The following is a 27,646-nucleotide window of genomic DNA, read 5'->3' as shown; positions in this document are numbered from 1 at the left end:
TTATGATTTAATTTATTTTTTAATAAAGATTAATTTATTTTAATTCCTCTTCTTTTTCTTCTTGATTTCATTTGTTTGAAAAAATGACAGTAAAAGATTTTTTATCAAACAAATTTTTCTATAAAAGATTAGCGAAATTATTAATACAACGGCCAATAGATCTAAGTACAACTTCTGGTAGAAAGGCACGTGCAGTGCTGGTGAGCGCAGATGGAGAGCTCCTCTTGTCCTGGCCACGTGCTCAACCCAATGCACCAGCTCGGCACCAGGAGACACCGGACGATCGTGATATATCAACGATAGCTCCTTAATTCTGGTTCTGTAGCTGGAAGTCAAGTGTTTTGGATTTTTTAATTGTTTCAAAGCCTAACCGGCTATTATTGCGAGGCTGTCAGTGATCTGTGACAATCTCTCTCATAGTTTCCTAACTTTTTTGCTAATTACTAAAATGAATTTTCCTTTTTTTTTTTATTGCATAGATGGGTGGACGAGCTCACAGCCCACCTGGTGTTAAGTGGTTACCGGAGCCCATAGACACTCCACAACGTAAATGCGCCACCCACCTTGAGATATAAGTTCTAAGGTCTCAGTATAGTTACAACGGCTGCCCCTCCCTCAAACCGAAACGCATTACTGCTTCACGGCAGAAATAGGCGGGGCGGTGGTACCTACCCGTGCGGACTCACAAGAGGTCCTTCCACCAGTAAACCATTTTAAAAAGTTGAATATACATTTTGTTTGTACATATTTTAATGCTATATTGCATTTATACCTAGTCAGGTCATAAATTCTGTCACATGTTTAATGTAAAATAATTGAAACAAGTTTATTCATTATGTAACCATTCATATACCAAAATGAACTTAATAAAACATAGATTCTTATGACACTAAAGTTTATTCAAAATGACCTCCGTGATTTGAATACAGGCCTTCAATCTGCGCGGCCAGTCGTCTATCGCAGCACGAACGAAGTCCATGTCAATATCGGCGGCTGCCTTAATCAAGGATGTCTTGAGTGACTCCAAATTGGGATGAGGCTTTGAGCACGCCTTTTCCTCCAAGTGTTGCCATATCTTGTAATCTAACGGATTCAAATCTGGACTGGAGGAGGGCCAGTCTTCGTGCCGGATGAAGTCGATTTCACGCGCCGCCAGCCAGTCTTGTGTGCTCTTCGCTCTATGAGCTGGCGCCGAATCTTGTTGGAATACCCAGTGCCTGTTATTGAACATGGTATGAGAAACAGGTTCCACAAGGTTCGTCAGGACTGCATTTTGATACACAACTGCATTCGTTTTTACACCTTTCTCACAAAAATGTACCTCTGTTAAGCCCCAATAAGAAACTCCCAACCATACCATGAGCGAGGATGGAAAATGACCTTGTTGGACACGCGGAATACGGTTGCTCGCTTCTTCACTACTGTGTGCGTACACCTTATCATTTTGTTTGTTGTAGCTCTCTTCTACGGTAAAAATTTTTTCATCCGAAAAAAGAGTTTCCCGATATTTTTTTCCCTCGTACCGCTTCAACAAAGCGCGGCATCTCTTCAGTCTCAGGTCCATTAGACGAGCATTCAAACGATGTCCTGTTTTTCTTCGATATGCTCGAAGCCCTAAGTCTTCATTTAACACCCTTTTCACCGTGGTTCTGCTTAACCCCATCTGAAGGGTCAACAGTTTCTGCTTACGTTTGGGATTTCTTTGAATCCGCGCCTTCACAGCTTTTATCACTGCCGGAGTCCTAACAGACCGAGGGCGACTACTTCTTAACCTGTCATCTACACTAGAGTCTTCATTGTATCGTTTGATCGTACGATAAACGAATCTTTTGGTTATATTCAAATTTTTTAGTATGTTAAAAATTTGAATTGGCGCGTAACCGCAACGATGCAACGCAATAACTGCAACACGGTCTTCTTTAAGCGTCCACTCCAAATTTAAAAATGAGTAAAATTCTAAAAGTATATATTTTTATTTTCATGAACAATTCGAAATTCGAATTCAATAAACTTTTTTGTGGCCAGCATTCTAAAAGAAAAGTTTTTACTGTGTGACAATACTTATGACCTGACTAGGTATATAAATAATTCAACAGTGTAACATTGTTTACTCACGTAATGTATTATTTACATAAATGTTGAGTTTTTTACATAAAAGTTCTAAGGTCTCAAGTATAGGTTCCTATACAATTCCTACAATATCCAAGAAAAGTCTTTCTTTATACCATTCCACATACGTAATTTAAATAATTTGGATTAATCTTGCAAAGCGGAATAAGATAAAGATAATTAAAGAGATAATGGCTCTTCTTATGAGGCTATATGTAGCAGGGTCAATCTTGCAAGAAAACCATATTTACCTGGAGTCACTTAAAATTTCTTGAATAGCGACCTTAAGTTCTCCGACCATTGAGTACGAGAAATCAACTTTCTTCGCGAATCCCCTTTTAACAGCCCTTTGGACATTGATAAATTGATCACCAAAAACTGGTATTCCCACAATTGGCACTCCAAAATGTACGCTTTCGGTCGTTGAAAGTAGACCTCCGTGTGTGATGAATAACACGCAATTAGGATGAGCTGTAATTATAATATACTATTGTTCAGATATGTTCCAAGATGGAGCTAACTTAAAAACTCTTGCTATAAACAAGATTTTTTTTATGCATTAATCTCGCATTTTTTATTGTAATTATATTATTTCTGACGTTTCGTATACTTTACTATGACTAATACGTTATACCACAAGCTGTCCGCTATGTGCCTTCAGCGTGTTCTCACATAATTCGGTCACATCACTCGTAGAGACCCCGATAATTTAGAGAAGCTGATGGTAGTTGGTCAAGGTTGACGGGAGAAGATCACGTGTACCTACCCACTGGCTAGATCTAGTAAAGACGCTCACCGGCCTAACAATAACTAAGGCTATAAAACCGCCGAGGACATGAAGACATAGGGAAGCATAGTAGATCGAGTGATCAACATTTCAAACTAGACACGACCTTCAACAATGAAGAGACCAACTCAGAAGAAGAATATGTTATTTGTCGACATTTGAATATAGCGCTAACTTTTACTGTTGACAATAAAAAACGTGAGATTCAACTGGTAAAATTATTGTCATTATGTCTACAAAATGCTTTATGTCTTTCGCAAAAGAATATCTGATAAATACTACACTAATTTTTGCTCAAGATTATACATATTATTATATAGATATGTCATATGTGATAGCTGATATGATATAGATGATAGTTCAATATCTGAATAATAAGTTGTTTAAACAATGGTGATAATGAGTAATAAAATGTTAAATTGCGAGAAAGAGGTTCTTAGACATGGACTTTTACAAATGGTGATGAGTCCAAACCACCCTATTTTTCCCGAGAAGCAATCATGGATAAAACCTTTTTAATTTAGATTTGAAGACAATATCTCAAATGGTTGTTCTGATAACGTTACACCCTCTACAGAGCATTTCCAGTAATCATTTCCCCACACATCACAAACGCTATAAACTCCCGCCCTTTCAATATACGACCAAGCTATTGGTTCAGCAGTAGTATGATGCAATATTATTTATTTTTATCAGGTTAGTAAATTCACTTGCGCTCGTGACGAGTATCTATTGTACATTCCAAAAAATTGAATTGCAGACTTAGTACTCACAATTTAAAGATTGTTAATTGACAAAGGTAATTGTATGGTGGCAAATATAGGTGGCAAGCCTAAAATGTCCACAATGAAATAATTAAATTAACTCACATAAAATACTTGGTTGTGGTGCCCAATTTACGATGTGGACGTTTTTCGGGAGATTCGGGAAGTCTTCTTCAAACTTCCAGATAATAGTCTGTTTCAATTCACCGAACATTTTTACAAGATTCTGCTTCATCTCATCTGGCATTTCTGTACTCTTCAAATTTGATCCCATACTGAAATAGATGACACCGTGCTTTGCGTTTTCCATTATCTCTTTGAGGTCCTGTGAAATTCCAAAATACGTTTCTATTTCTTATCCTTATAGGATTGACTCAAATGTATATGTGAGGTTTAGCTGCGAAACTCAAAATGCGGGTTCGCCAAATCCTCATATTTTATTTTGATTTAACTTAAACTTTTACGATGTGACGTCTGATGTAATTTCTCGTAGCTTTACGCTGCTATACGAATAATATATACTTATTTAGTAAATTACATTATTTACAAACAGCGAATTGTTTGAGTTTAAATATTTTTACAGTACGTACAGCTGGTAAAGGTTTCACAACTTCTTCTATATGGTATCCAGCGATGGGTTTGTAGCTCTGCGGAGTTCCGGTTGCTTCTCCCAAAGATACATGCGAATTTCCGAGTACTAAAGAAGCATTGAACTTCAAATCCTCAAACGAAGGCGCCTTCCTACCTTTTTTTTCAATGAGTGGCCTCACTAATCTGTCGTACGATCTCTCTTGATCATCATTGAGCCTAGTAAGTAGAGTTAGTGATAATAAGTAAATATAATTTTGCCTTAGACATAATAATTCAGGGAAGTCGATATTATTTACAATCCTAATAAAATAATGTTGAATCAATGAAATTTAAGAAATATTAAAATCTAATTGGTTTAAATAATTCTAACCTTCAAACCAAACGCTGATTATTTCCACATCAAGTGTAATAAAAACTTGTAATGAAACTTGGACATAAACTTGGATTTTATATTTATTAATACATGCATATAAGATACTGACTAAGCTTTAAATCAACTAGAGCCGTTTTTAATTATTTGAAGTAAAAATACCCTTTTTAAAATCTTCACATTTCATCACGCATTACCGATGAAATTAGATCTTAAAGTAAATTTTACATCAAAACTTTCCGATTTACGTTCACTGGTTCGCAGATGCAATACTTACAATATAAAACTAGTGTGAATTTGAATCCAGAGTTCCTTGACTCTTTGCAAGAACGTAAATGGAGGAATACTGGAAGACATAGAATCCCCGTTGTAGGCTGGATTTAGATTCCCATCGATGAGCCTCGTCACCAACCAGTGAGGCTCCATGGTCGACAACCATATAAGTGGAACGTCGAATACCGCAGCATAACTAAAATAAATAAATAAAAAAAAATAAAAAAAAAGCGTGGGGTGCTTTTTAAGATATTATTGAAATAATAATTCTTCTACTCATATCTGTCAGAAAAATATTTATAACTAATAACACCATGCACCACCACCAGGCCTTTGCCAACTAGCAAACGGACTTACAGAAAGTAAAGAAGCACCAAATACGTGAACAATTTGTAAAATACATAAATACATATATCAGTATAAGTGCAGTAGCTTAAGAAATATAATTGTTTTTTTTTTATTGCCTTTGTAGGCATACGGGCATACGGCCCACCTGATGGTGAGTGGTTACCGTCGCCCATGGACTTCAGCAATGCCAGGGGCAGAGCCAAGCCGCTGCCTACCGCTTAATACTCTCCACAAGCCTCGTTTGAAGAAAGACATGTCATAGCGCTCGGGAAACACCGTGGAGGGGAGCTCATTCCATAGCCGGATGGTACGTGGCAAAAAAGATCTCTGGAAACGCACTGTGGATGACCGCAGTGGCTCCAGGTAGTATGGATGAACTCTACTCCGGTGGCGGGCGGTGCGATGGTAAAAACGAGATGCTGGTATCATCTCGAACAATTCCTCAGAGCACTCCCCATGGAACATACGGTATAAAATACAGAGGGAACCGAAGTCCCTCCGCAAACCCAGAGGCTCCAAACGATCCGAGAGAATGGGATTATCGACAATCCGAACGGCCCTCCTCTGTATGGAGTCAAATGGAAGAAGCTGGTATTTGGGAGCCCCGGCCCAGAGATGGGAGCAGTACTCCATGCGAGGCCGGACTTGTGCTTTATAAGCAAAAGTCTTTGTCCAGGCGTGACGTACCGCTTCGCTCTGTTGAGGACTCCCAGCATTTTGGACGCCAACTTGGCTTTGCCTTCCAAATTACTCCAAAACTGGACATCGCTCGAAATGTCGACCCCAAGTATCCCGATACTCTCGGAAGGTTGCAGGGATACTCCTTGGAATTGCGGCGCCATGACAAAGGGGTCCTTCTTCGCAGTGAACGCGCAAACTTGTGTCTTTATCGGGTTGAATTGAACCAAGTTCAATTCACCCCATTCGGAGACTCGCCCCAGAGAGTTCTCCACTTCAGACACAAGTTTTGATCGTCTCTCTTGCACCACGCTCCGAGAGAGACTCTGATGGCCGATATATCGCACATCCCCCGTGCTATCATCTGCATAGCAATCCATGCCATCAATAGACAGCATGTCATTGATATACAGGATGAAAAGCGTGGGGGAGAGCACCGAACCTTGTGGAACGCCAGCGTTAATGGTCATGGTATCAGAACAATCACCGTCTAAAACGACCGTGATGTTCCGCCCATCCAAAAAGCTAGCGATCCACTTGCAGAGACCCTCGGGGATTCCGTAAGATGGTAACTTCGACAGAAGTGCCCTATGCCAGACCCTGTCGAAGGCCTTCGCGATATCAAGGCTCACAGCAAGAGCCTCGCCCTTGCTCTCCAAGGCTTCAGCCCATCTGTGAGTAAGATATACAAGAAGATCGCCAGCTGAGCGACCGTGACGGAAACCGTACTGTAGGTCACTGATCAGCTGGCGATCTTCAAGATACTTCAGGAGTTGTGTATTTATAATTCGCTCCATCACCTTGGAAAGCAAGGAAGTTATCGCGATAGGCCTGTAGCTCGATGGGTCCGACCGGTCACCCTTCTTGGGGATAGGGTGGACGTGGGCGGTCTTCCATGAAGACGGAACCCTGTTAGTGCAACAAGAGAGGCGATACAAACGCGTTAGCGCAGGTGTCAGCTCAGGGGCGCACGTTTTCAAAACCACTGCGGGGATGCCGTCTGGCCCACTCGACTTATGGACGTCCAGGAGTCGGAGCTCCCGCCTGACTGCACACTGTGTGAAGCAGATATCCGGCAGGGAGCTATCACACCGGGGGATGTTCGGTGGTGTGACACCCCCGTCGTCCACAGTCGAGTTCGAGGCGAAGAGTTTGACCAGAAGGTCAGCCTTCTCTTTCGCGCTGTGGGCCAGATTGTCTTCAGACTTGCGCAGTGGTGGGAGACTAGACCTGCAAAAGTTTCCTTCTGCAGCTTTGGCGAGCGACCAAAAAGCACGGCTCCCGGAGGGATAGCTCTTCAATCGCTCGCCAACTCTAGCAACGTGCTCCGACTTCACCTTGGCAATTACCTTCTTGTAGGACCTGGAAGCGGCGTTATATTTCCGTCTTTCCCCTGAGATGTTAGGATCCCGACGTCTCCTGGCATTATCCCATGCCACGTATGCGGACCGCTTGAGGTGTGCAGCATCCCTGCTGGCATTGTTATACCAGGGTCTGCTGCGACCCCCAACGGGCACTTCAGAGGAGGGAATAAACAATTCCATCCCCTGGAGCACCACGTATTTAAGACGGTCCGCACAGACGTCAGGATCAGCAGAACCGCCCCCATGGGTAGGATGCGTAAAATTCACGCAATCCATCCCAATCTGCTGACATATACCGCCAAACTCTTCGATACCCGGTCGTCGTTCGACGATCAGGACGAGAGAGTGGTACGGCAGCACGAATAAGGCAGTGATCAGACGATCCAAGCGGAGCGTCGACCACCACACTGTATCCGGCCGGATCTGTGGTCAGCAGAAGGTCCAACAAAGAAGGCTCGTGCCCCTCGATATCTGGGATACGGGTGGGCTGTGTGACCAGCTGGGAGAAGCCGTAGGCCAAGGCGAAATCGTAGGCAGTCCGACCCGGGAGGTCAGTGGTTTTGGAACCCCACCCCATCTTGGTGGTGAGCGTTAAAGTCTCCAAGAACCACCACCTCCGCAGATGGATACTGCTCAAGCACGCGGTTAGTCCCCTCTTGCACATGCTCAAACAAAGCTGAACCTGCATCACTGCTGTGGGACCTGTACAGGCACGCGTAGATTCGGCTACGGCCCCCGTGATCTACGCGCAGCCACAAGAGGGACAGGTCCCGTTGTTCGAGGCCCCGAAGACGGCGACAACAGACATCAGCCCGGACGAATACGCACACCCCGGCTTTACGCAGGAAGTTGTGCTCCAATACGTAGCCGGGGTACTCAAGGTATGAGGTATCATCCGGAGCAGATATCTGCGTCTCCGTTAAAAAAAGCAGGGCAGGCTGCGCCGTCTCAAGGTGGTGGTGTACGGCGTCAAGGTTGCTATGTAGGCCCCTGACATTGCTGAAATCCACATTAAATGTGGAATGGGGAACCGCCTGTGAAACCCTTTTCTTTTTTTTGCCGACTTCATAGTTGTTAAATTTTCGGAGAGTAGGATTAGGAGAGGTAGGATGTTGGAGGTGAGATCGAGGCAACACCTGAATGAAGCGCGGAACATAGTACGTGCTCGACCACGGGTTGCGTGAGAGACCGACGCAGGGCATGGAAGGGCCCCCAGTCCACTCTGCGTGCGATCGCCGGGATCCACTCCGGTCTCCGACTCCGGCACGACGACCGCACGACAGGATTTTACACCGGTTGGCGGGACAGCTTCCCGGGGCGGAGTTTAGTAGAGACACCCGGGTTCAGGTCCCCTACTGACCGGCGGGCAAATATCAGTTCCGAATAAAAGGATTTATTATTATTATTATTATTATTATACACAGCTTTTGGATTTAATTTTAAATTTAATTTGAGGATATACGACAAAGCGAAGATCTTCCACCGAGCGGTGATATTGCTCGGTAGACCGACGCGACGGCCGGATGTTGTTTTTTTTTCTACCTATACTGATAGCCTTAAGAGGCTATTTCAGCGTAATCTTAACTAGTAAGTGAGCTCACGGGGCTAAAACCTGACGACGTTGACTAACACTGGCCCTAGCAAGAGCAGTGCTTCGCAGAATCTACCACCGAATCGGAAACGCGACTCACTGAGAAGATCAGGCGAGAAACTCAGTGGGCTGTGTCTATGGGTTAATTTACTCGTCGAGCCGACGGGTTCGGCGAAGACGGTGACCGAGAACTCGTATATATGTAAGCTTATCTTGAAAATGTCATAAGCGAGATTCAGGCATCTGACAAATGTCTGGTATGTTCTATAATGGCTACCGCCACATTTGAAATATATAGTACGAATCTTCAAATAGTAAATTAATTTTGGCGCTTTAATGTGATGGCCCAACTCTATAGACATCTAGCTATGCTTGCAAACGGAAGTGATGACTCACCTAGCACCCAATTCGCAATACATCCACTCAACGATAACAATATCGAAGGTCTTATTCGGGTCCTCGAGCAACTTTTTAACTTGCTCATGCTCCAGAGTAGCTTCCTGTATTTGTTTCATGAAATAAAACATAAACCCGTTGTCTATTACGTTTACCTCTTTGTCTAGAACTCTCTTCAAGTCTAATCCGCCCTCTACAAGTGGAAACAAATTTTATGATTTACATAATATCGTGCCACGATTGTAAATTTGAATCTTTTTTTCTCTAGGCGGTTTGACTCACAAATGTGTCTTCTAGGTTTAGCCTTTACGACATTCTACCTTGAGAGATTAGATGGAAATTTTCACGAATTTCTTGATATTAAATTGGGTTCCATTGTGTTATATTTAACCCTTTTGGGTGTTAAGCTTATTTCCACATAGTCTGTAGAAATTGCTAAATGATTTTTGATAAAAAGTTCCTACTAAAAAACTTCAAATTTCTAGCAAAATTCACAGCAAATATAATTTTAATTAATTATTTATAAATATTATTAACTTCAAAAACATATTTAATATTTATACATGCGCGATACATAAGACACGTCCGTACAGGTCTTATACAGATAAATAATAATAATAATAAAAGCCTTTATTCAGACGCAAAGGATATTTACAAATAATAAACTTAAATTAACGACTCTGCTGAGTCGGTGACATCGACAGCTTCGTCTGTTTGCCCAACTTTGGCAAAGGCCTCCTCCATTTCTTTCCACTCTACTCGGCTTAGAGCTTTCCTTGTCCATAGTTTTCCTGCTACCGTCTTTATCTCGTCTTCCCACCTCCGAATCTGTCTGCCTCGTTTCCTTTTTCTATCTCTAGGGTACCAAAACACTATGCTTTTGTTCCATTTTTCGATGCCTCTTATTGTATGTCCTGTCCATTGCCATTTTAGTTTCCGAATTCTAGTTGAAACATTTTGTATCTTAGTGCGACCTCTAATGACTTTGTTTCGTACTCTGTCTGATTTTCTTACATTCAGCATGCTTCTCTCCATAGCTGTCTGGCATGATTCTAATTTTTTGCTTTGCGCTTTGGTGAGAGCCCAGATTTGGCAACCATAGGTTAGAACTGGTAGCACGCAGGTGTTGTACAGTTTTGATTTAACATGCATCTTGATTTCTTTATTCTTCATAATTTCTTTTAGCCGCCAGTAGCACTTCCATGCATTCCCAATTCTAGTGTCTATTTCTTTAGACATTATATCATTCACTGAAATTTGTTGGCCTAAGTAAGTGTACTCTTTGACATACTCAATTGGTTCGCGTTTATGATGATAGGGTCTTCGGATGCATTTGTTAGTGCTTTGGTTTTGGAGGCGTTCATCGTTAGGCCAACCTTGCGGCTTTCTCTTTCCAAATCTATGAGCATGACTTGTAGGTGTTCCTTTGTTTCAGCGAATAAAACAATGTCGTCAGCGAATCGTAAGTGGGATAGTCTTTCTCCGTTTATGTTTAGCCCGTGGTGGTCCCAATTTAATTTCCGAAAGATTTCCTCTAAGACAGCTGTGAATAATTTAGGCGATAGCGGGTCCCCTTGTCTTACACCTCTGTTTATTTTTATTTCCTTCCCTTCTTTTTCTAACTTAATTATAGCTGTACTTTTAGCATAGATATTTTTTATTATTCTGATGTATTTTTGTTCGACTCCTTGGTTCTTTAAACAGGACCAGATATTTTCGTGCTCAATTGAGTCAAATGCCTTGTTGTAGTCAATAATGCCGGCGGCTCGAATTAAGAAAATAAGCAACTCTTTTAGGGGGCTGCGTGTACAACTTTTCAACAAGATCCCACAAAACGTTCAACTACTACCTGTTCATAGATTTAAGAAAACTGTCAAGGAACGTTTGTGCAACAAGGCATATTATAAAGTTAAGGATTTTTTACTAGATGGCACTACGTGGGAATGAGGCGTTCGCTCCTGGCCTTTTCATTTTTCATTATTATTATTATTTATTTGAATTGTATTTTTTTGACTTGTTTTTTTGTATACTGTAAATATGTTTTCTTGTTTTAAAAAAAAAAAAGAAAATAGTTGAGAAAATACAAAAAAAAAAAGCCCGCTGAGTTTGTTTCGCCGGTTCTTCTCAGGACTGTGGCTTTTTTTGGAACCGGTGGTAGAGTTAACATTTTCTTTTACATTTTGACATTCAACAAGTGTGTTTTTGATGACATCCAAGTTGAAATAAATGATTTTGAATTTGAATTTGAATTTGAATAAAACAACAATAGAATAATACATTAAACTCTTTGTTCTTCTCGATAACTTGTCTCACAGCATGTATATGGTCTAATGTCGAATAGCCTGCCCTAAATCCAGCCTGTTCCCTGGGTTGGTTTTCATCTAGGGTTCTTGTTATTCGGGCTAAAATTATTTTGGCAAAGATTTTATAAATATTGGACATTAGACTGATGGGTCTATAATTATTTATATTGGTCTTGTCCCCCTTTTTGTGGAGCAGGACGATGGTTGATGCAGTCCACTGTGACGGGATAATTTCGGTATTCAATATATCATTGAAAATACATGTAAGTAGTGGTGCAATGTAGGTTCTGCAGCTTAGAAGCAATTCGTTGCTGATCTCGTCGGGACCAGGGGCTTTATCATACTTCTGTGTTTTAATTGCCTTTTGTACTTCATCTTCTAGTATGGGTGGCACATTATCATCGTTACTTAGTTCTGTGGTTTCAAGTTGGCTCTTGCTGGAGTACAGCTTTCTGTAGAAATTCGTAGCTATTGATAGAATATCTAATCTTTTGGTAGTTGTCATGCAATGTTGGTCTTTCATACTAGCTATCCAGTTGGTTTTATTGGATAAAACTTTAAGGGCCTTTTTTATACCACCGGTTTTGTTGATGAATTTTTCAAAGGTGTTGCGTCTGAGGTGTTCTCTATCTCTTCTTATTTGTAATTTTATTTCTTTGCTCAATTTCCCTATTTCATCCCTGATAGTTTTTGTTTTGTTGGTTATACTGATGAGTTTTGATCTTTTTTCTAGGAGTTCGGTGGATTTTCCTGATATGTTTCTTTTATTGTTTGATTTGCCTTCAATGTCAGTTGTAGGTCTTGCTGTAAGTAATTCGTGTATAATGTTATATTTTTGTTGTGTGCTTAAATTCTCTAGAGTTTCTGTCACAGAGTTGATGTTCTGTTTAATAGTGGCTATTCTTACGTTGTTTAGTGGTATTGTTGTTTTTGCTTTGAAATTGCGGCTTCGTTTTAGAGCAGATATGTTTAGACATGTTCTAAGCATTCTATGGTTGCTATTAAAATTAAGATTTGCAATGGTGCCGCAGTCGTCAAATAGTTTGGGTTTGTTTGTTAAGATGTAGTCAATCTCATTTCTGTACCGACCGTCTGGCGATATCCATGTCCATCTATTGGAAGCTCTCTTCTTGAACTGACTATTTAGTATCTTCATATTGTTTTCAAATGCCATTTCTATTAGTTTTTGGCCGTTTCTTATTCTTTTTCTACTACTGTATGGACCTAGAACAATGTCTTCTCCATTTCTTGCCGCTCCGACTTTTCCATTGAAATCACCCATAACAATTTAGTTTTTGTGTACGTGTTCTTTTACGGTAGTTTTAAGGGATGAATAGAATGACTCGATTTCCAATATTGAAGATTGTTCGGTTGGCGAGTAAATTTGCACTATAGACCATAATTCTTTCCTTGGGGGTATCTGTATGTTTAATACTGCAATCCTTTCTGATATGCCTATTATTTCTGTTGTGTACGTCTTGAGTGTTTTCCTTATTAGGAATCCTACGCCATGTCTTCCTGGTGTTTCACCTTTGTAGTACATTATGAATTGGTCGTGCTCTACAATAGCTTCGCCGTGTCTTCTTACTTCGCTCAAGCCGATAATATCCCACTTGGTGTCCCGAATAGAGTATAGAAGTTCTTGTAAGCTTTCTTCAGTCCTTAGAGAGAGTGTATTGTATGTTGCTATATATAGGTGCTCTGTACTTTGCTGTATTTTTGTTCTAGGCGCATTCGTTTGAGACAAGGGCATAGTATTTAGAGGGTAGTGGTCATCTTCCCCCACGGTGACCGGCCGTCTTGGGGTAAATGTATAGGTTGCTTCGTTGGGTGTATATGTTTTGCTTATACAGATACCTATAATCAAACATTGCAACAGTCGGTATTTCGACACTCCGCACATTATACGCGTTAATAAAGAGTCGATATATCGACTGTTCGCGCTCTAAGGGTCAACGTAAAAAAAAGTAACAAATAATACCTAACGCGCAAATATTAATTCCGTGCCTCTACCAACTAACAATCAGCATTGAGAAATCAAACTGTTTTTTTTATGAAACAATCAGAGCATATTTTACGATAAAATATATCATACCATATTATAGATTTTGAAATAGTCATTTGTTCATGTCACACGAGTCCAATCTTGAACCAAACAATACATGAAATTTAAATATTTAAACCCAAATAATATGTCGACTTAGATTATGATCTGCAATAATCCGCGTGATATCAGGTAATATTATATAGGTATATTGTGTGACAATAATTATGATACTAGGTCAGAGACCTCAAGCTATTGCAATATCATTTTCAAAATAATCTCAAACTAAAAAATACCTACTCTGAATATTTAATAGGTTCGTAAACATGTTTGAAAGATACTTTAAATAATCCCTATATCAATAAATGTAATGTGTTTTGTTGTAACATACTAGGTATCAAACGCATATTGCTGCTAACATCAACTTGAGTCAGGTTCGGGTGGTGATTGTCCTCAACGAAAGGAGTTACATATGTCACCTGAAAAAAACCACCTCCATTAATCTATCTGTGGCGGGTAGCCATCTCACAAACGTAAGATATTTGACGGTGAAAGAAGAACATTGTGTAATAAAAATCAAACCCGCCAAATTATAATTTGCGTAATTACTGGTGGTAGGACGTCTTATAAAAAAAAAAAAAAAAAAGGACCTCTTATGAGTCCGTACGGGTAGGTACCACCAACCTGCCGTTGTAACTATACTGAGACCTTAGAACTTATATCTCAAGGTGGGTGGCGCATTTACGTTGTAGACGTCTATGGGCTCCAATAACCACTTAACAACAGATGGTGTGTGAGCTCGTCCACAAATATAAGCAATAAAAAAAAAGTAAACGTAATATATTTGACACATGCTTAAATCTCGCTTACGACTTTATCAAGATAAGGTTGCATATCCGAAGAACAACATTGGTACCGTCGGTCTGTAACACAGTATTAGGTAAGTTATTCACAATTTTATTGCGACCCGCGCTTGGCATACCTGCATTCTAACATAATATTTTGTTCCCGTTTGTATTTAAGCGCGTGCTACCGTTGTAGCCGATCACGTCATTACAGATCCTCCCGATCCATTAACGGTACTTTTAGGTACGTCAAACACCGGTCACCGTCCTCGTCGAACCCGTCGCTTGCGACGAAGGGCTCGAAGAGTGAACTAACCCATAGACACAGCCCACTGAGTTTCTCGTCGGATCTTCTCAGTGGGTCGCGTTTCCGATCCGGTGGTAGACTCTGCGAAGATCGATGGCTGTGACAGATCGATGGTCAAAGCGCTCGGAAAACACCGTAGAGGGGAGTTCATTCCATAGTCGGATGATACGTGGCAAAAAAGATCTTTGGAAACGCACTGTCGATGAACGCAGCGGTTCCAGATAATATGGATGTGGATTTAACTATTTAACAAAATCTTTCATTAACTTCGAATAGTCGCATTAACTTAAATTTTTGCAGATCGCTGCAGATTGCAAAGGATCGCTGAGAATACAATATATACTTAGTCTGGCCATAAATACTGTTACAATTAAAAATAAACAAAATATTACATTAGAATTTGGAATCTGTCATTTTTATATGATTGCTCATTGAGTTTTCTCATTTTGGCTCCAATACATTGTACAATATTTTGCGATATTAAAATGGAGTGGAGTGATAAAGAGAACCGAATCGCTGTGATTGCATTACACAAAGTAGGTCTGGAGCCAAATGCAATTTTTAAAACTCTCCATACACTTGGTATTAGTAAAATGTTTGAGTACCGGCCTATTAATAGGTGCAATGAGACCTCCTCTGTTTGTGACAGAAAAAGATCTGGCTGTCCAAGTAGTGTTCGTACGAAAAAGGTGGTCAAAGCAGTAAGGGAAAGAATTCGAAGAAATCCTGTCCGAAAGCAAAAGATTCTATCTCGGGAGATGAAGATAGCACCTGGAACCATGTCGCGTATTTTGGACTTAGGACTTGCAGCCTATAAGAGACGTAATGATCATTTCTTAACTTATACTTTAAGATAAGAGAATAGGGTGGTAAAATCGAAACAACTACTGAAGCTGTACGCAAAGGGAGGTCATTTAAAAAAAATGCAAATTATCATGGCGTTTAGAGCACTAAACGCCATGATAATTTGCACCGTACTCTCTAAAACTGACCATAAATCATAATACAGCTGATTAAGATCGGGACTTGACGACGGCCAGTCTTCAGCTCTGATGAAGTCCGAAACGTTCGTTTCCAACCAAGACTGCGTAGACCGAGCTTTATGACCTGGCGCCGAGTCTTGCTGGAAGGACCATTCTTGATTATTGAACACGGTGTTGTTAAGGGGCTTCACTACCTTCTCAAGAATGGTATCTTGATACACTTGTGCCGATGTTTTGATACATTTTTCACAAAAGTATGGCTCAGTCACTCCTTCATAGCTAATACCCCACGAAACCATCACTGAAGTCGGATAGTGCCCACGTTGCACTCTGTCGACTAATTGGGAAGCTTCCTTAGAGCTTTGAGTATAAATACGGTCATTTTGTTTGTTAAAATGTTGCTCAATTGTAAAAAAATTCTCATCCGTAAACAAGATTTTTCTATGACCTCCCTTTGCGTACCGCTTCAGTAGTTGTTTCGCTTTTACCACTCTATTCTCTTTTAAATTATCAGTTAAGAAATGACCAGTACGTCTCTTATAGGCTGCAAGTCCTAAGTCAACTTTTAAAATACGCGACATTGTTATAGGTGCTATCTTCATCTCCCGAGATAAAATCTTTTGCTTTCGGACAGGATTTCTTCGAATTCTTTCCCTTACTGCTTTGACCACCTTTTTCGTACGAACACTACGTGGACGGCCAGATCTTTTTCTGTCACAAACAAATGAGGTCTCATTGCACCTATTAATAGGCCGGTACACAAACATTTTACTAATACCAAGTGTATGGAGAGTTTTAGAAATTGCATTTGGCTCCATACCTACTTTGTGTAATGCAATCACAGCGATTCGGTTCTCTTTATCACCCCACTTCATTTTAATATCGCAAAATATTGTAGAATGTATTGGCGCCAAAATGAGAAAACACAATGAGCAATCATATAAAAATGACAGATTCCAAATTCAAATGTAATATTTTGTTTATTTTTAATTGTAACAGTATTTATGGCCAGACTAAGTATATATATATTATTTTCGCCTAATCTCCTGAACAGGATAACAATTTATAATATACTTCATAAAAAAAATTATACCTAATAGTTGGACTGGCTGTATACGGATTTTTTTTTATTACTTTTTAAACCGCTTGTTGTATAGTTCAACTGTAAGTATGACGTTTCACAAAAAACTGAAGCTTACATAAGCTCAGTAAGAATTAAACCTTCCATACGGATGTAGGTATATTGTGAGGAGTGCCAAAAGATTCCCAGCCGAAAACTTTGTTATCATTATCGCCAGACACTGACTTTCACAAGATAAACAAAACATCTGTGATAAAAAAAAAAGCATTCAATATTATCGTGAAAGATAATTCTCAAGTTCCTATCAGTACACAATAAAAAGTATTTGTAACATTGTAACAACTTAAGATACAAAACGCGTGAGTATCAGTCACTTAGAGCGATCTCCTTGAGACAACCTTGTATGAATAAGCGAAATTTCTTAACCCTTTGACTTCCGTGTAGGTCACCGGTGTCCTACGCGGCGCACTGAAGTAATTATGTCGATTTCTCTCTTCGATCTTCTAACTAAGGCGCCGAAATATCGGTAGGTAGCGGCTTGGCTCTGGCCCTGGCATTGCTGAAACCCATGGGCGACGGTAACCACTCACCATCAGGCCGTACGCTAGTCTTCCTTCAAGGGCAATAAAAAAATACTCGTACCAAATACTTATCATGTATCATGATTTGATCACTCGTTTTTACACGCTTTATATTATGTATGTTTGTATGTTTGTAACTGACTCCTTTGGACGCGGTTTTGACCCACTTTAAACGGCCAGATTTCATTCAAACTTTGTAGATTTATCGAGGACCGATGACAATTCTATATGAATCAATTAATTGAAAAAAAAAATTGAAAAAATAAATTTAAAAAAAATATTGAAAAAATTTAAATTCAACTAAAAAACAGAAAATAAATTTCAATAAATTTAAATTGAAAATAGTGTTAAAAAAATATTTTTTTATTGTAAAAAAAGCGTGGGATGCGCGGTGTTATCTGTACTTATCTATACTTATATATATATATATAAATGAATTGCTGTTCGTTAGTCTCGCTAAAACTCGAGAACGGCTGGAACGATTTTGGTCTTGAATTATTCGTGGAAGTCCAGGGAAGATTTAAAAGGTAGATAAATATGAAAATGCTCGGAATTGAATAAAAAAAAACAATTTTGTTTTTCCTTTGATGTGTCCCCCGTCAGCGTGTTTTTTAGTTTTTTTAAACTATTATTTATTTTTAAGCTATCCTTAATAATGCGTATTTAATTTGCTTGCTGTAGATGATATTACTCTCATTATGTTTTATTGAAGCCGGTTTTGTTTTATGTTAAATTTTTGTCTTATCATCATGCGAAAATTGAAACAAGCTAAAACAAATAAATGATTTCTTTTTGTAAACTGATAATAACATACTACCGTTAGTTACTATTTGAATTGTAATGAAGAAAAACAAATTCATGTCAAAAATAATGCCAATAATGCCTCAAAAATATGTTTTTTTTTTATTGCTTATATGGGTGGACGAGCTCACAGCCAACCTGGCGTTAAGTGGTTACCGAAGCCCATGGACATCTACAACGTAAATGCCGCCACCCACCTTGAAATATGAGTTCGAAGGTCTCAGTATAGTTACAACGGCTTCCTCCACCCTTCAAACCGAAACGCATTACTGCTTCACGGCAGAAATAGGCAGAATGGTGGTACCTATCCGTGCGGAGTCCCATGAGGTGTTACCACCAGTAAACTAAAGTAACTAACTAAAATTTTGCTAACCTCATGACCAGCTTTTAGGAGATGCTTCACGACACTGTACCCCAGGATACTGTGGCTTTTGCCGGGCATAGGGAACACCACCAGGATTTTATAGGCATCAGAAACGGATTGAGTAGCCAGGATACAGCAGACCAGGAATGTGAGCTTGAACATGTTCTGAAACAAAAATTTGTATATTGGCAGCTATATTGGGTTCTGGTTTCGACGCAGAATAGACATGGCGGGTTTCATTGTCATTAAAAGTAGGTACGGGATCACTTTTTTAAATAATTATATTACATAATGCACTTGAATTGTAAGGACGACATCCTACGAAGGAATTTTTCATCAATCCTCTTCGAACTTCGGAAAAATGATCTTGGGTCACAATTCGTAGCCAAATTGAAATAGTTGTGAGTTAAAATGGTGATTGCACGAAATTTATCATTTTCATATTAATCCTCATAAATACAATCCTCATATGCGAGATTCTAAGTATTTGATTCCCAGTATTCCAGATTCCAGATTCCGGTAAGTATTTGATTAAACAGGGTCTTCTGCCCTACTGATATTTTTCTCAAGACCCCGATAATTTTAGTCGTTGTTTTTAGCTTAGGCTGTGCATCCTCCTTTCCGCCAATACGCGCAATTAAATCGAATATTGAAAATGGCGAACTGTGAAGCATCTCCAATCGCTTAGGTAAAACTTTAATTTGAATATATTTATCGTGGTTACAAATCATTTATATTCATATAATCATCAGCCTATATGGTTGGACATATGCCACCCCCGAGAGGTTGAGAGTGATGCTATTGCGGTGATCATTGCATTTGGCATCCGGGTTGGCGGCGATCGGAATGGATGACGCACTTTACGCAAACAGTACTTCAAAACTATTTACATCTCTATATATTAATACGTGAAGCAAAAACTTTGTATCCCTTTTTACGAAAATTGCACGGACGGAGGAGTATGAAATTTTCCACACTTATAGAGAATATAGAGAAGAAGTGCACAATGCTAATATTTATTTTAAATAATGCATAAAAGATACATTAAATCAATAATGAAAACATTACACACACTACATACCATGTATTTGACGCACACACGCATGCATACTATTTATTGTCAAACTTTTGTTCTTGGCGTCTGTTCTCAAATTGAGAATAGATTAAATATTGTTTGTCTTTGTTAACATTTTTCTATAGTGTAGTCTTGGCGTTGAAAATACAATCATAATAGTGTACAAACTGACAATTCCAATTAATTATAGTCGAATTTCGACTACTGCGGGGCCTCTAGTTCATTTTAAAATGAACAAATGCGCTTAACAGGTTCGCCACGAAGACAAATTATGCAGGAAAATTATACATTTAAATCACATTGAACGTAACTATTACACAATATTTATCGTAACTCCATTTTAAAAATATACAATCGGCGAGTTATTTTTTTTTTTTTCCTACCTAAGCTGATAGCCTTGAGAGGCTATTTCAGCGTAACCTTGACTAGTAGGTGAGCTCACGGGACTCAAACCTGACGACGTTGCTAACAAAAATTCTAGCAAGAGCCGTGAGAAGATCCGACGAGAAACTCAGTGGGCTGTGTCTGTGGGTTAATTTACTCATCGAGCCCTTCGTCGCAAGCGACGGGTTTGACGAGAACGATGACCGGCGAGATATTATATGACGTTATGCTAAATAAAAATCTCCTCATAAAAAAATCATGGCTGCATTCTTTTCAGCCTACCCAGGATATATGCGCCTCCCATACCCGTAAAGCAACCTGCATATCACTGTCACAAAAAAGCATTCCAGCTTAATGGAAATGACCAGTTATGACATTAAAATATTATGTAGATTTTGGCTTATTTCTGCGTTTTACGTGACTGCATTGATATTTTTGTATCTCTCTCCGATAAAACACCAGGCAGATTTTAACTGATCTCAAGCAGCTGTAACACCAATAAAAAAACGTTCGTAGTATAAGTAATTTGATAATAATAATATCATCGAATCATAAAAAACTAACGTGGCACGTGGTCACGTTAATCACAAACATATTTTTCATTGATTCTTTTATCTGAGGTCAACGCGTAAAATATTCTCTATGAAATCATATCGGCATCACAAGGTATGGCATTCGCCATGACGGTGCCTGAATAAAAAAGGTATCTACTGTAAATATGTACTTACTTCTTTCTGATCATAAACACAATACAACAACAAAAAATCACTATTCACATAATTATAAAAACTTCGTAATATTTATATATTATAAGGTAGATATATATTTTTATTAATTAAATTGTTAACTAACAAACAATATACGACTCCAATGCAACGAGACGAATACTGAGACGAAAACTCTGTACATTAGGTTATATTCGTAAGATTTGGACACAAAAACATTAATATCAAGGAAATAGCGACCCAATTACCATAGTATTAGTGGCTATAATGACGTGCGATGACTGTCAAGATTAGATGAAGCCTTCGGCAGCATACGTAAAGCCTCCGTTGTATGGCGTTTACGAGAAGATCGATTTCCAAATAAGGGCTTATCAAAATAAAATCGGTGCTTTATTATTACTGCTAACAAAATTGCCGATAGCAAAATTTCCTATTGCTTTTTTTATGATTGATGGATTACTGGTGGCCCTAAGGCCTTTCCAGTTTCACCAGGGCATGTGGGCGAGCAGAGGCTCAGCCAGGAGGGGTGGGATTTGCTAACAGCTGCCCGAGCGCCTCCGAAGGAGACCTAACAACTCAAGAGCAACTGCTTCGCGAATCAATCTACTACCGGATCGGAATCGCGACCCGCTGAGAAGATCCGGCGAGAAACTCAGCGAACATTTCCTATTGCATAGACACTTCTTACGATAGATCTGATCTAATAGTGAAAGTACAAGTTTTTTTTTGTAGCTGACTGGTATAGTGAATAATGGCGGTTACTCAGTTAACATTATTCCATTATTTATTGTATTAGTTCCTTTATTTAATTTTAATTTTATACTAGATTATTGTGTTGATAATTTTAATAATTTTGATTCGGTTTCATTTGATTTGATTTCATTTTTGTTTATATTTATTTTTAAAAATTCTGATAAATTGTAATTTTAATTTTATTGTATTTTTATTTAAATATTATGTTAATTGTATGTGAAATTTTATGGGCTTGAGTTTCCTGAAATAAACGCATTTCATTCATTCATTCAATATGAATTACACAAACGACCACAAAATTAAATATTCATAAAGCTACTTAAAAGACACTTTCGAGATTAGAACATGACAAAGTACCAAAATGTCTTTAATTGAATATGCAATTTCGAAAAGGGCACATGTCGCATATTTTGTCAAAAACGTTTTTTTCATATACATGTAGTTTTGAGGCTTACCTACACCCATTTTATAATAATTCCAGTAATTTTCAATTGCTAATTAACACTAAAACATATGTCAAAAGTTAATATTTTAAATTTTACACTGCTTTAGAAAATAATCAGATTTTTTCATTTCCTAAACATTTTACATTTTCAGAGATGTGACCTTTTCGAAATTGCATATTCAATTTGTTTTTCACCTACCCTGAGCTAACCGGGATTAGCTTGAGAGAGCTTGCTAATAGCCCTGGAAAAAGCAGTGCTTCGTTGAATCTACCACCAGATCGGAATCGCGACCAACTGACAAGGAGATCATTCAACAAAGATCATTGTACCGGGATCCAGGATTTTAGACTGGACTAGTGCTTAAACTGTCTTGGTAACGTGCAAATAAACTACACACTTATACTACTACACAAACGCAATTTCAATCTAAACAAATATTACAAACTTAGATGCTTGTTAGTCACGCGATATTGCCTAGTCGGAATTGAGTGGATTTCCGAACAAAGATGGTTGATAGCTTGTATGATATGTGTATCTTAAATAAGAAATACGATACCGCTAAGCACTGACTTCCGCTGCTTCATAAATTTACGTAACAAGGCATTCTATAAATCAATTTATTATCAGAATACGACGTCGTCGACCTGAACGATAAGGACTATGCCGGTATTCGAATCCCACATGGCAACACCAGTGTTTCACACCAAATACGTACTTCAAAACGTTCACGATTGACTTCCACGGTGAACCAATAACTATTGTGGAATAAAAATAAATCCTGCAAAAATCATAACTCGCTCAATTACTGGTGGTAGGGCGTCTTGTGAGTCCGCAGGGGTAGGTACCACCGCCCTGCCTATTTCTGCCGCGAAGCAGTAACGCGTTTTCATTTGAAGGGTAGGGCAGCCGTTGTACTGTAAAACTGAGACTTAGAGCACATGTCTCAAGACGGGTGATGGAATTAAAGTTGTTAATGTCTAAGAGCTCCGAAAACTACTCAACACCAGATGGACCGTAATCTCGTCCACCCATCCAAGCAATAAAAATAGTAACCAAACAACGACTCGTGGAAGACGCACAAATAATACTAGTGATTTCTTTATTGCTGTTAAATCAGCAGGCGAATTAATAGTCTATCCATTATGGTATAGATATCTATAATACATGATGCCTTGACAACACTGGGACTGTGAGCTTATTCACCATCTAAGGAATTAAAAACGTCATGATAATCACCTTATCGTTGCCACCGCTAATTACTTCCCGAATCCTGATCACGCAGGAGCCAGATAAAGCCACGGCGCGCGTTTAATGTTTACATAAAACCTTGACAAAAAAAGTCCTTCGTCGTGTTGACATGATTTAAATGATTCACAAATATAATATGATGCAACTTTACCAAAAATTACGAGTATAGTCTTTTATACATTGAACAGCTTATGGTATTTTCTGACATTACTGCGATAATATAGACATTTTAAATACTATAGACGAGTAGTTTAGTCTCCGATCTACCTTAACAATTTATCAGTTTATGATTACAGTTACTTACGCTAATACGTCAGTTGGTAGTATCAATTGAATTAGACTATTTCACCCTTTAAGCTGAATTGCAGTTAGGAAGGCGGTTCCTAACCGTGCAGCCTCACACACCTTACAGTGATTGCATAAAATCGTAAATTTGAAGACGTCGTGGCCTAAAGGATAAGGAAGGACGGTGCCTTTGTATCGAGCGATGCGATTGTGTTGGTGTTCGAATCCCGCAGGCCGGTACTTACCAATTTTTCTAATGAAATACATACATATCGAATATTCACGATTGGCTACCACGGTGAATGAAGGAACAACATCATGTAATAAAAATAAAACCCGCTTTTTTTTATAATTTGCGTAATTACTGGTGGTAGGGCGTCTTGTGAGGCCGCACGGGTACCACGACTCTGCCTATTTCTACTGGGAAGCAGTGAAGCGTTTCAGTTTGAAAGGCGGGGCAGTCGTTGTAGTATATACACTGAGACTTCGAATTCTTGTCTGAAGGTGGGTGGCGGCATTTACGTTGCAAACATCAACTAAGACTTGAGCAAGACCACCCAGCTAAAAACAAAATTTTATACGTACTTATTAGATTCGTTTTATTTCTCCTATCTGAACTGGTAACTTTAGAGGGTTATGCCAGCATCACCGAGCAAGTAGTTGAGCTCACGGTGCTCTAACCTGAGGACGTTGCTAACAGTAGCCCTAGCAAGAGCAGTGCTTCGCAGAATCTACCACTGGGTCGAAAACGCGACCCACTGAGAAGATCCGGCGAGAAACTCAGGGGATTGTGTCTGTGGGTTAATTTACTCGATACGATTTAAAGCATAAATTATTCTCTACTAGCGGACCCGGCAAACTTTGTTCCGCCACACGGTTTGTTTCAAACACATCAACCGGTCAACTTCAAAATTCTACTATAATTAACCATAGAATATATTACGTTTAGCTGTCAGTTGCGTTTTGTTATTCCATATCAGTTGCGTTTTGTTATACCACGTTTTATGACACGTCCCACGGGAATGTGATAAAAAGTATCATATGTCCTTCTCCTGGTTCTAAACTACCTCCTCACCAATTTTCAGTCAAATCAGCTCAGCCGTTCTTGAGTTATAAATATATATATATATATATATATTATTTAAACACACAAACATAAATACACATTAATTTCTGTGTACTATAACTATAGAGATAAATCCGAATCAAATATCTTATCGATTCGTTGTCAAGTGTAAACTAAATATAGTAACAAGTGACAGATAGCATTTTTATTCAATGTGGAAGTTTTGCATAATATAGATTAGATGATGCTCGTTGATACTGAACTCGCATACTAATTGAGTTCAGCAGCCATTATTATTATATATGAAGTTGATACGTCGAAGACACTAAGATAGGGTGCAACGTTCAGCCTTTCCTTTTTTTATGATTGAAGGATTACTGGTGGCCCAGAGGCCTTTCCAGTTTCACCAGGGCAGGTGGACGAGCAAAGTCTCAGCCAGGAGGGGTGTAACAGCTGTCCGAGCGCCTCCGAAGGAGACCTAACAACTCAAGAGCAACTGGTTCGCGAATAAATCTACTACCGGATCGGAATCGCGACCCGCTGAGAAGATCCGGCGAGAAACTCAGCGGACTGATGCGTGGGTTAGGTTGCACGTCGACCTGTTTTTCGAGTTCGACGAGTACGGTTACCAAAGTTCCTAAGCCTGCTCCTAGTGTTAGAGCTGAAGGCGTCTAATGCAAAGGTTATTGGATCTGATGGATCCGTAAGGAGTAAGGACTACCTGGCTATTGAATAAGGTTCCCGTCACGTTTGAAAAGAGCCTAAACGACAGTAAACTGTTCAGTTATGCACCTGGCATTACTGATCTTCATACGAAGATATGCTCCCCTAGATCCAAATATAATAAAGTACCTATTCAGTTTCAGCAACTTAGTTTTCGGTGTTCATCAATAGATGGCTGTTGATTTTGACAGATATAAAACTTGGCGAACGAAGCTGAGTCGTATCACCGGTCACTGGCCGGTTTCGACGAGTAAACTAACCCATAGACACAGCCCACTGAGTTTCTCGCCGGGTCTTCTCAGCGGGTCAAGTTTCTGATCCGGTGGTAGATTCTGCGAATTCTGAGATTCCGCTCCTACTAGGGCCAGTGTTAGCAACACCTCCAGGTTTGAGCCCCGAGAGCTCACCTACACGCTAGGGTAACGCTGATATAGCTATCAGCATAGGCTCAAGGCTATCAGCATAGGTAGGGCTAATTGCATTGGTCTTGAAAATCCTTCTTATTATTCCATCCAGGTGGGAGGCTATTATTGGTCAAGCATGAACAAAATAACGTGGTCCAATAACGTATCGACTATGGAAATTTATCGCGAGCAGTATTCAAGTATCAAAATACGTACATCCTTCTGAAAACGCATACATAATATTCAAAATACGCGATACATAATGCGTTAATATAAACCAATGCGAGCTTGTATTAAGTAGCTTAGAAAGTTATATATAAAAACGCGCTTAATTAACAAACCAAAGCAACAACTAATTTCATGTTTTTTTTTATCCTGTTGATACTGGTCAGAATATTAATGCGAAAATATAAAATTAATAATCTATATATAAAACAAAATCGGGTTTGTTCGAACGCTTGTAACTCGAGAACGGCTGGACCGATTTTCATAGTTTTTTTTTTTTTTTTTTTGTATTTGTCTCCGTCCCATTTAATTTCCCGTTTAAGAGCATTGAAAGTTTTACGAAAAAAATAAAATAAAATAAAAGGAAAAAAGGAATATTACTTGATTTTAAGCGTTTACATTTTTCCGTGTCACTGACCTAAATAAATAGCAAGACCAGTCGTTGGAAGTTTGCGGAATCAACTTGGAGTTTCCCTATTTCTCCGTTAGCGAGTCGATAAACCATCATCTTTATATATAAAATCTAAAATTATACTATATCAGTAAACTTTAAATTGCATTTAATAATGTAGATTAAAAAAAATTACATGTGTGCAATTCACACGTGGTAGAAGTGAAACCTTCCAAAATTAAAATACAATTATCCTAAACGTCTTAAGTATATGTAAAATTTTGTCATTAGTAAATAATTGTAAGGTAGCGCCCTCTGTGAATTGATATTTTAATTTCACGTATAATCCTAAATATATTTTATGGTGAACACTCATTTAAAGGATTTTCTACCGCAGACTCGAAATGATCGGTTCGTCACATTGAAGATCTTCCGTGCTACCCTGCACCATCCACCCTTCTTTCCGGCCCGCATCAACATAAACTCACTCCAGGTCATCCAATCTCGTTTCTAAATTCTACAGGATAATCGTCGGAGCAGCGTGGTACGTGAGGAATGTTGACGTTTACGAGGATCTAAATTTAGAACCGATACGTAAATATATTAAGGTAGTGTCAGAACACTACTTCCACAAAGCGGCGCGACACGATAATTGTGGCCGTTGCTAATTACCTAGCTGAGTTCGACTAGTGAACTAATCCAAAGACACAGCCCACTGAGTTTGTCGCCGAATCTTCTCAATGGGTCGCAATTCCAATCCGATGGTAGATTCTGCGAAGCATTGCTCTTGCTCTAGTGTTAGCAAATTCTCTCAGGTTGAGCACGTGAGCTCACTTACCCGTCTGGGCGTAGCTGCAATAGCCCCGCTACGCTACCAGCGATTACATAGGGGAAAACCACCACTCATAAACATCAGAAACAGCACTGGAGAACCCACCAGCCAAAGGACTCCTTACAAACTTATACCTGGATATGTCATAGCGCTCTGAGAACCACAATGGTCTATTCAGAGCCGACGAAAACGAGCTAATAGAACATGGATGTGTCATTGACGTATAAATAAATACTCCAACAGAAACTGTTGCTGATCAGATGTACGAATGTTACAAGCATGAAATCATACAGCTAACTAATTGTCTATGCGGATAGGACGCAAAATAAATTAATTCGTCAAGCTTATCGGTCAATAAAAAGTAGACACTTCATAATAATATAATCCCAATTATCAATCTCATAATAAAAATTATAAGCGCGTGCAAAACTTCATAACCGAAATGCCCATTTGAATGAAATATCCTATATTCTTAATTATGTTTTATCTAAAGTGGAAATGAGATACGT

The 27,646-nt window shown here is 39.1% G+C and overlaps 1 protein-coding gene across 3 annotated transcripts; it reads right to left on the bottom strand.

The window, feature by feature from the left end:
* On the bottom strand, positions 1-21,042 carry UGT10286 (UDP-glucosyltransferase). 3 transcript variants are annotated; one of them, XM_062669263.1, is made up of 9 exons: positions 21,013-21,042; positions 18,590-18,745; positions 14,010-14,097; positions 9,272-9,464; positions 4,899-5,090; positions 4,251-4,467; positions 3,766-3,985; positions 2,361-2,580; positions 1-325 (listed from the first exon to the last, which is right to left on the bottom strand). In XM_062669263.1, exons 1-9 carry the CDS (start codon positions 21,013-21,015, stop codon positions 40-42), a joined length of 1,575 nt encoding a protein of 524 aa, XP_062525247.1. In that variant the 5' UTR covers positions 21,016-21,042; the 3' UTR covers positions 1-39.
* Between the last annotated feature and the right edge of the window lie 6,604 nt (positions 21,043-27,646).

The sequence above is a fragment of the Bombyx mori genome, chromosome 7, assembly GCF_030269925.1.
Source record: "Bombyx mori chromosome 7, ASM3026992v2".
NCBI lineage: Eukaryota > Metazoa > Arthropoda > Insecta > Lepidoptera > Bombycidae > Bombyx > Bombyx mori.
Note: the sequence above shows the minus strand (reverse complement) of the source record. Positions and strands in the feature narration are given on the sequence as shown.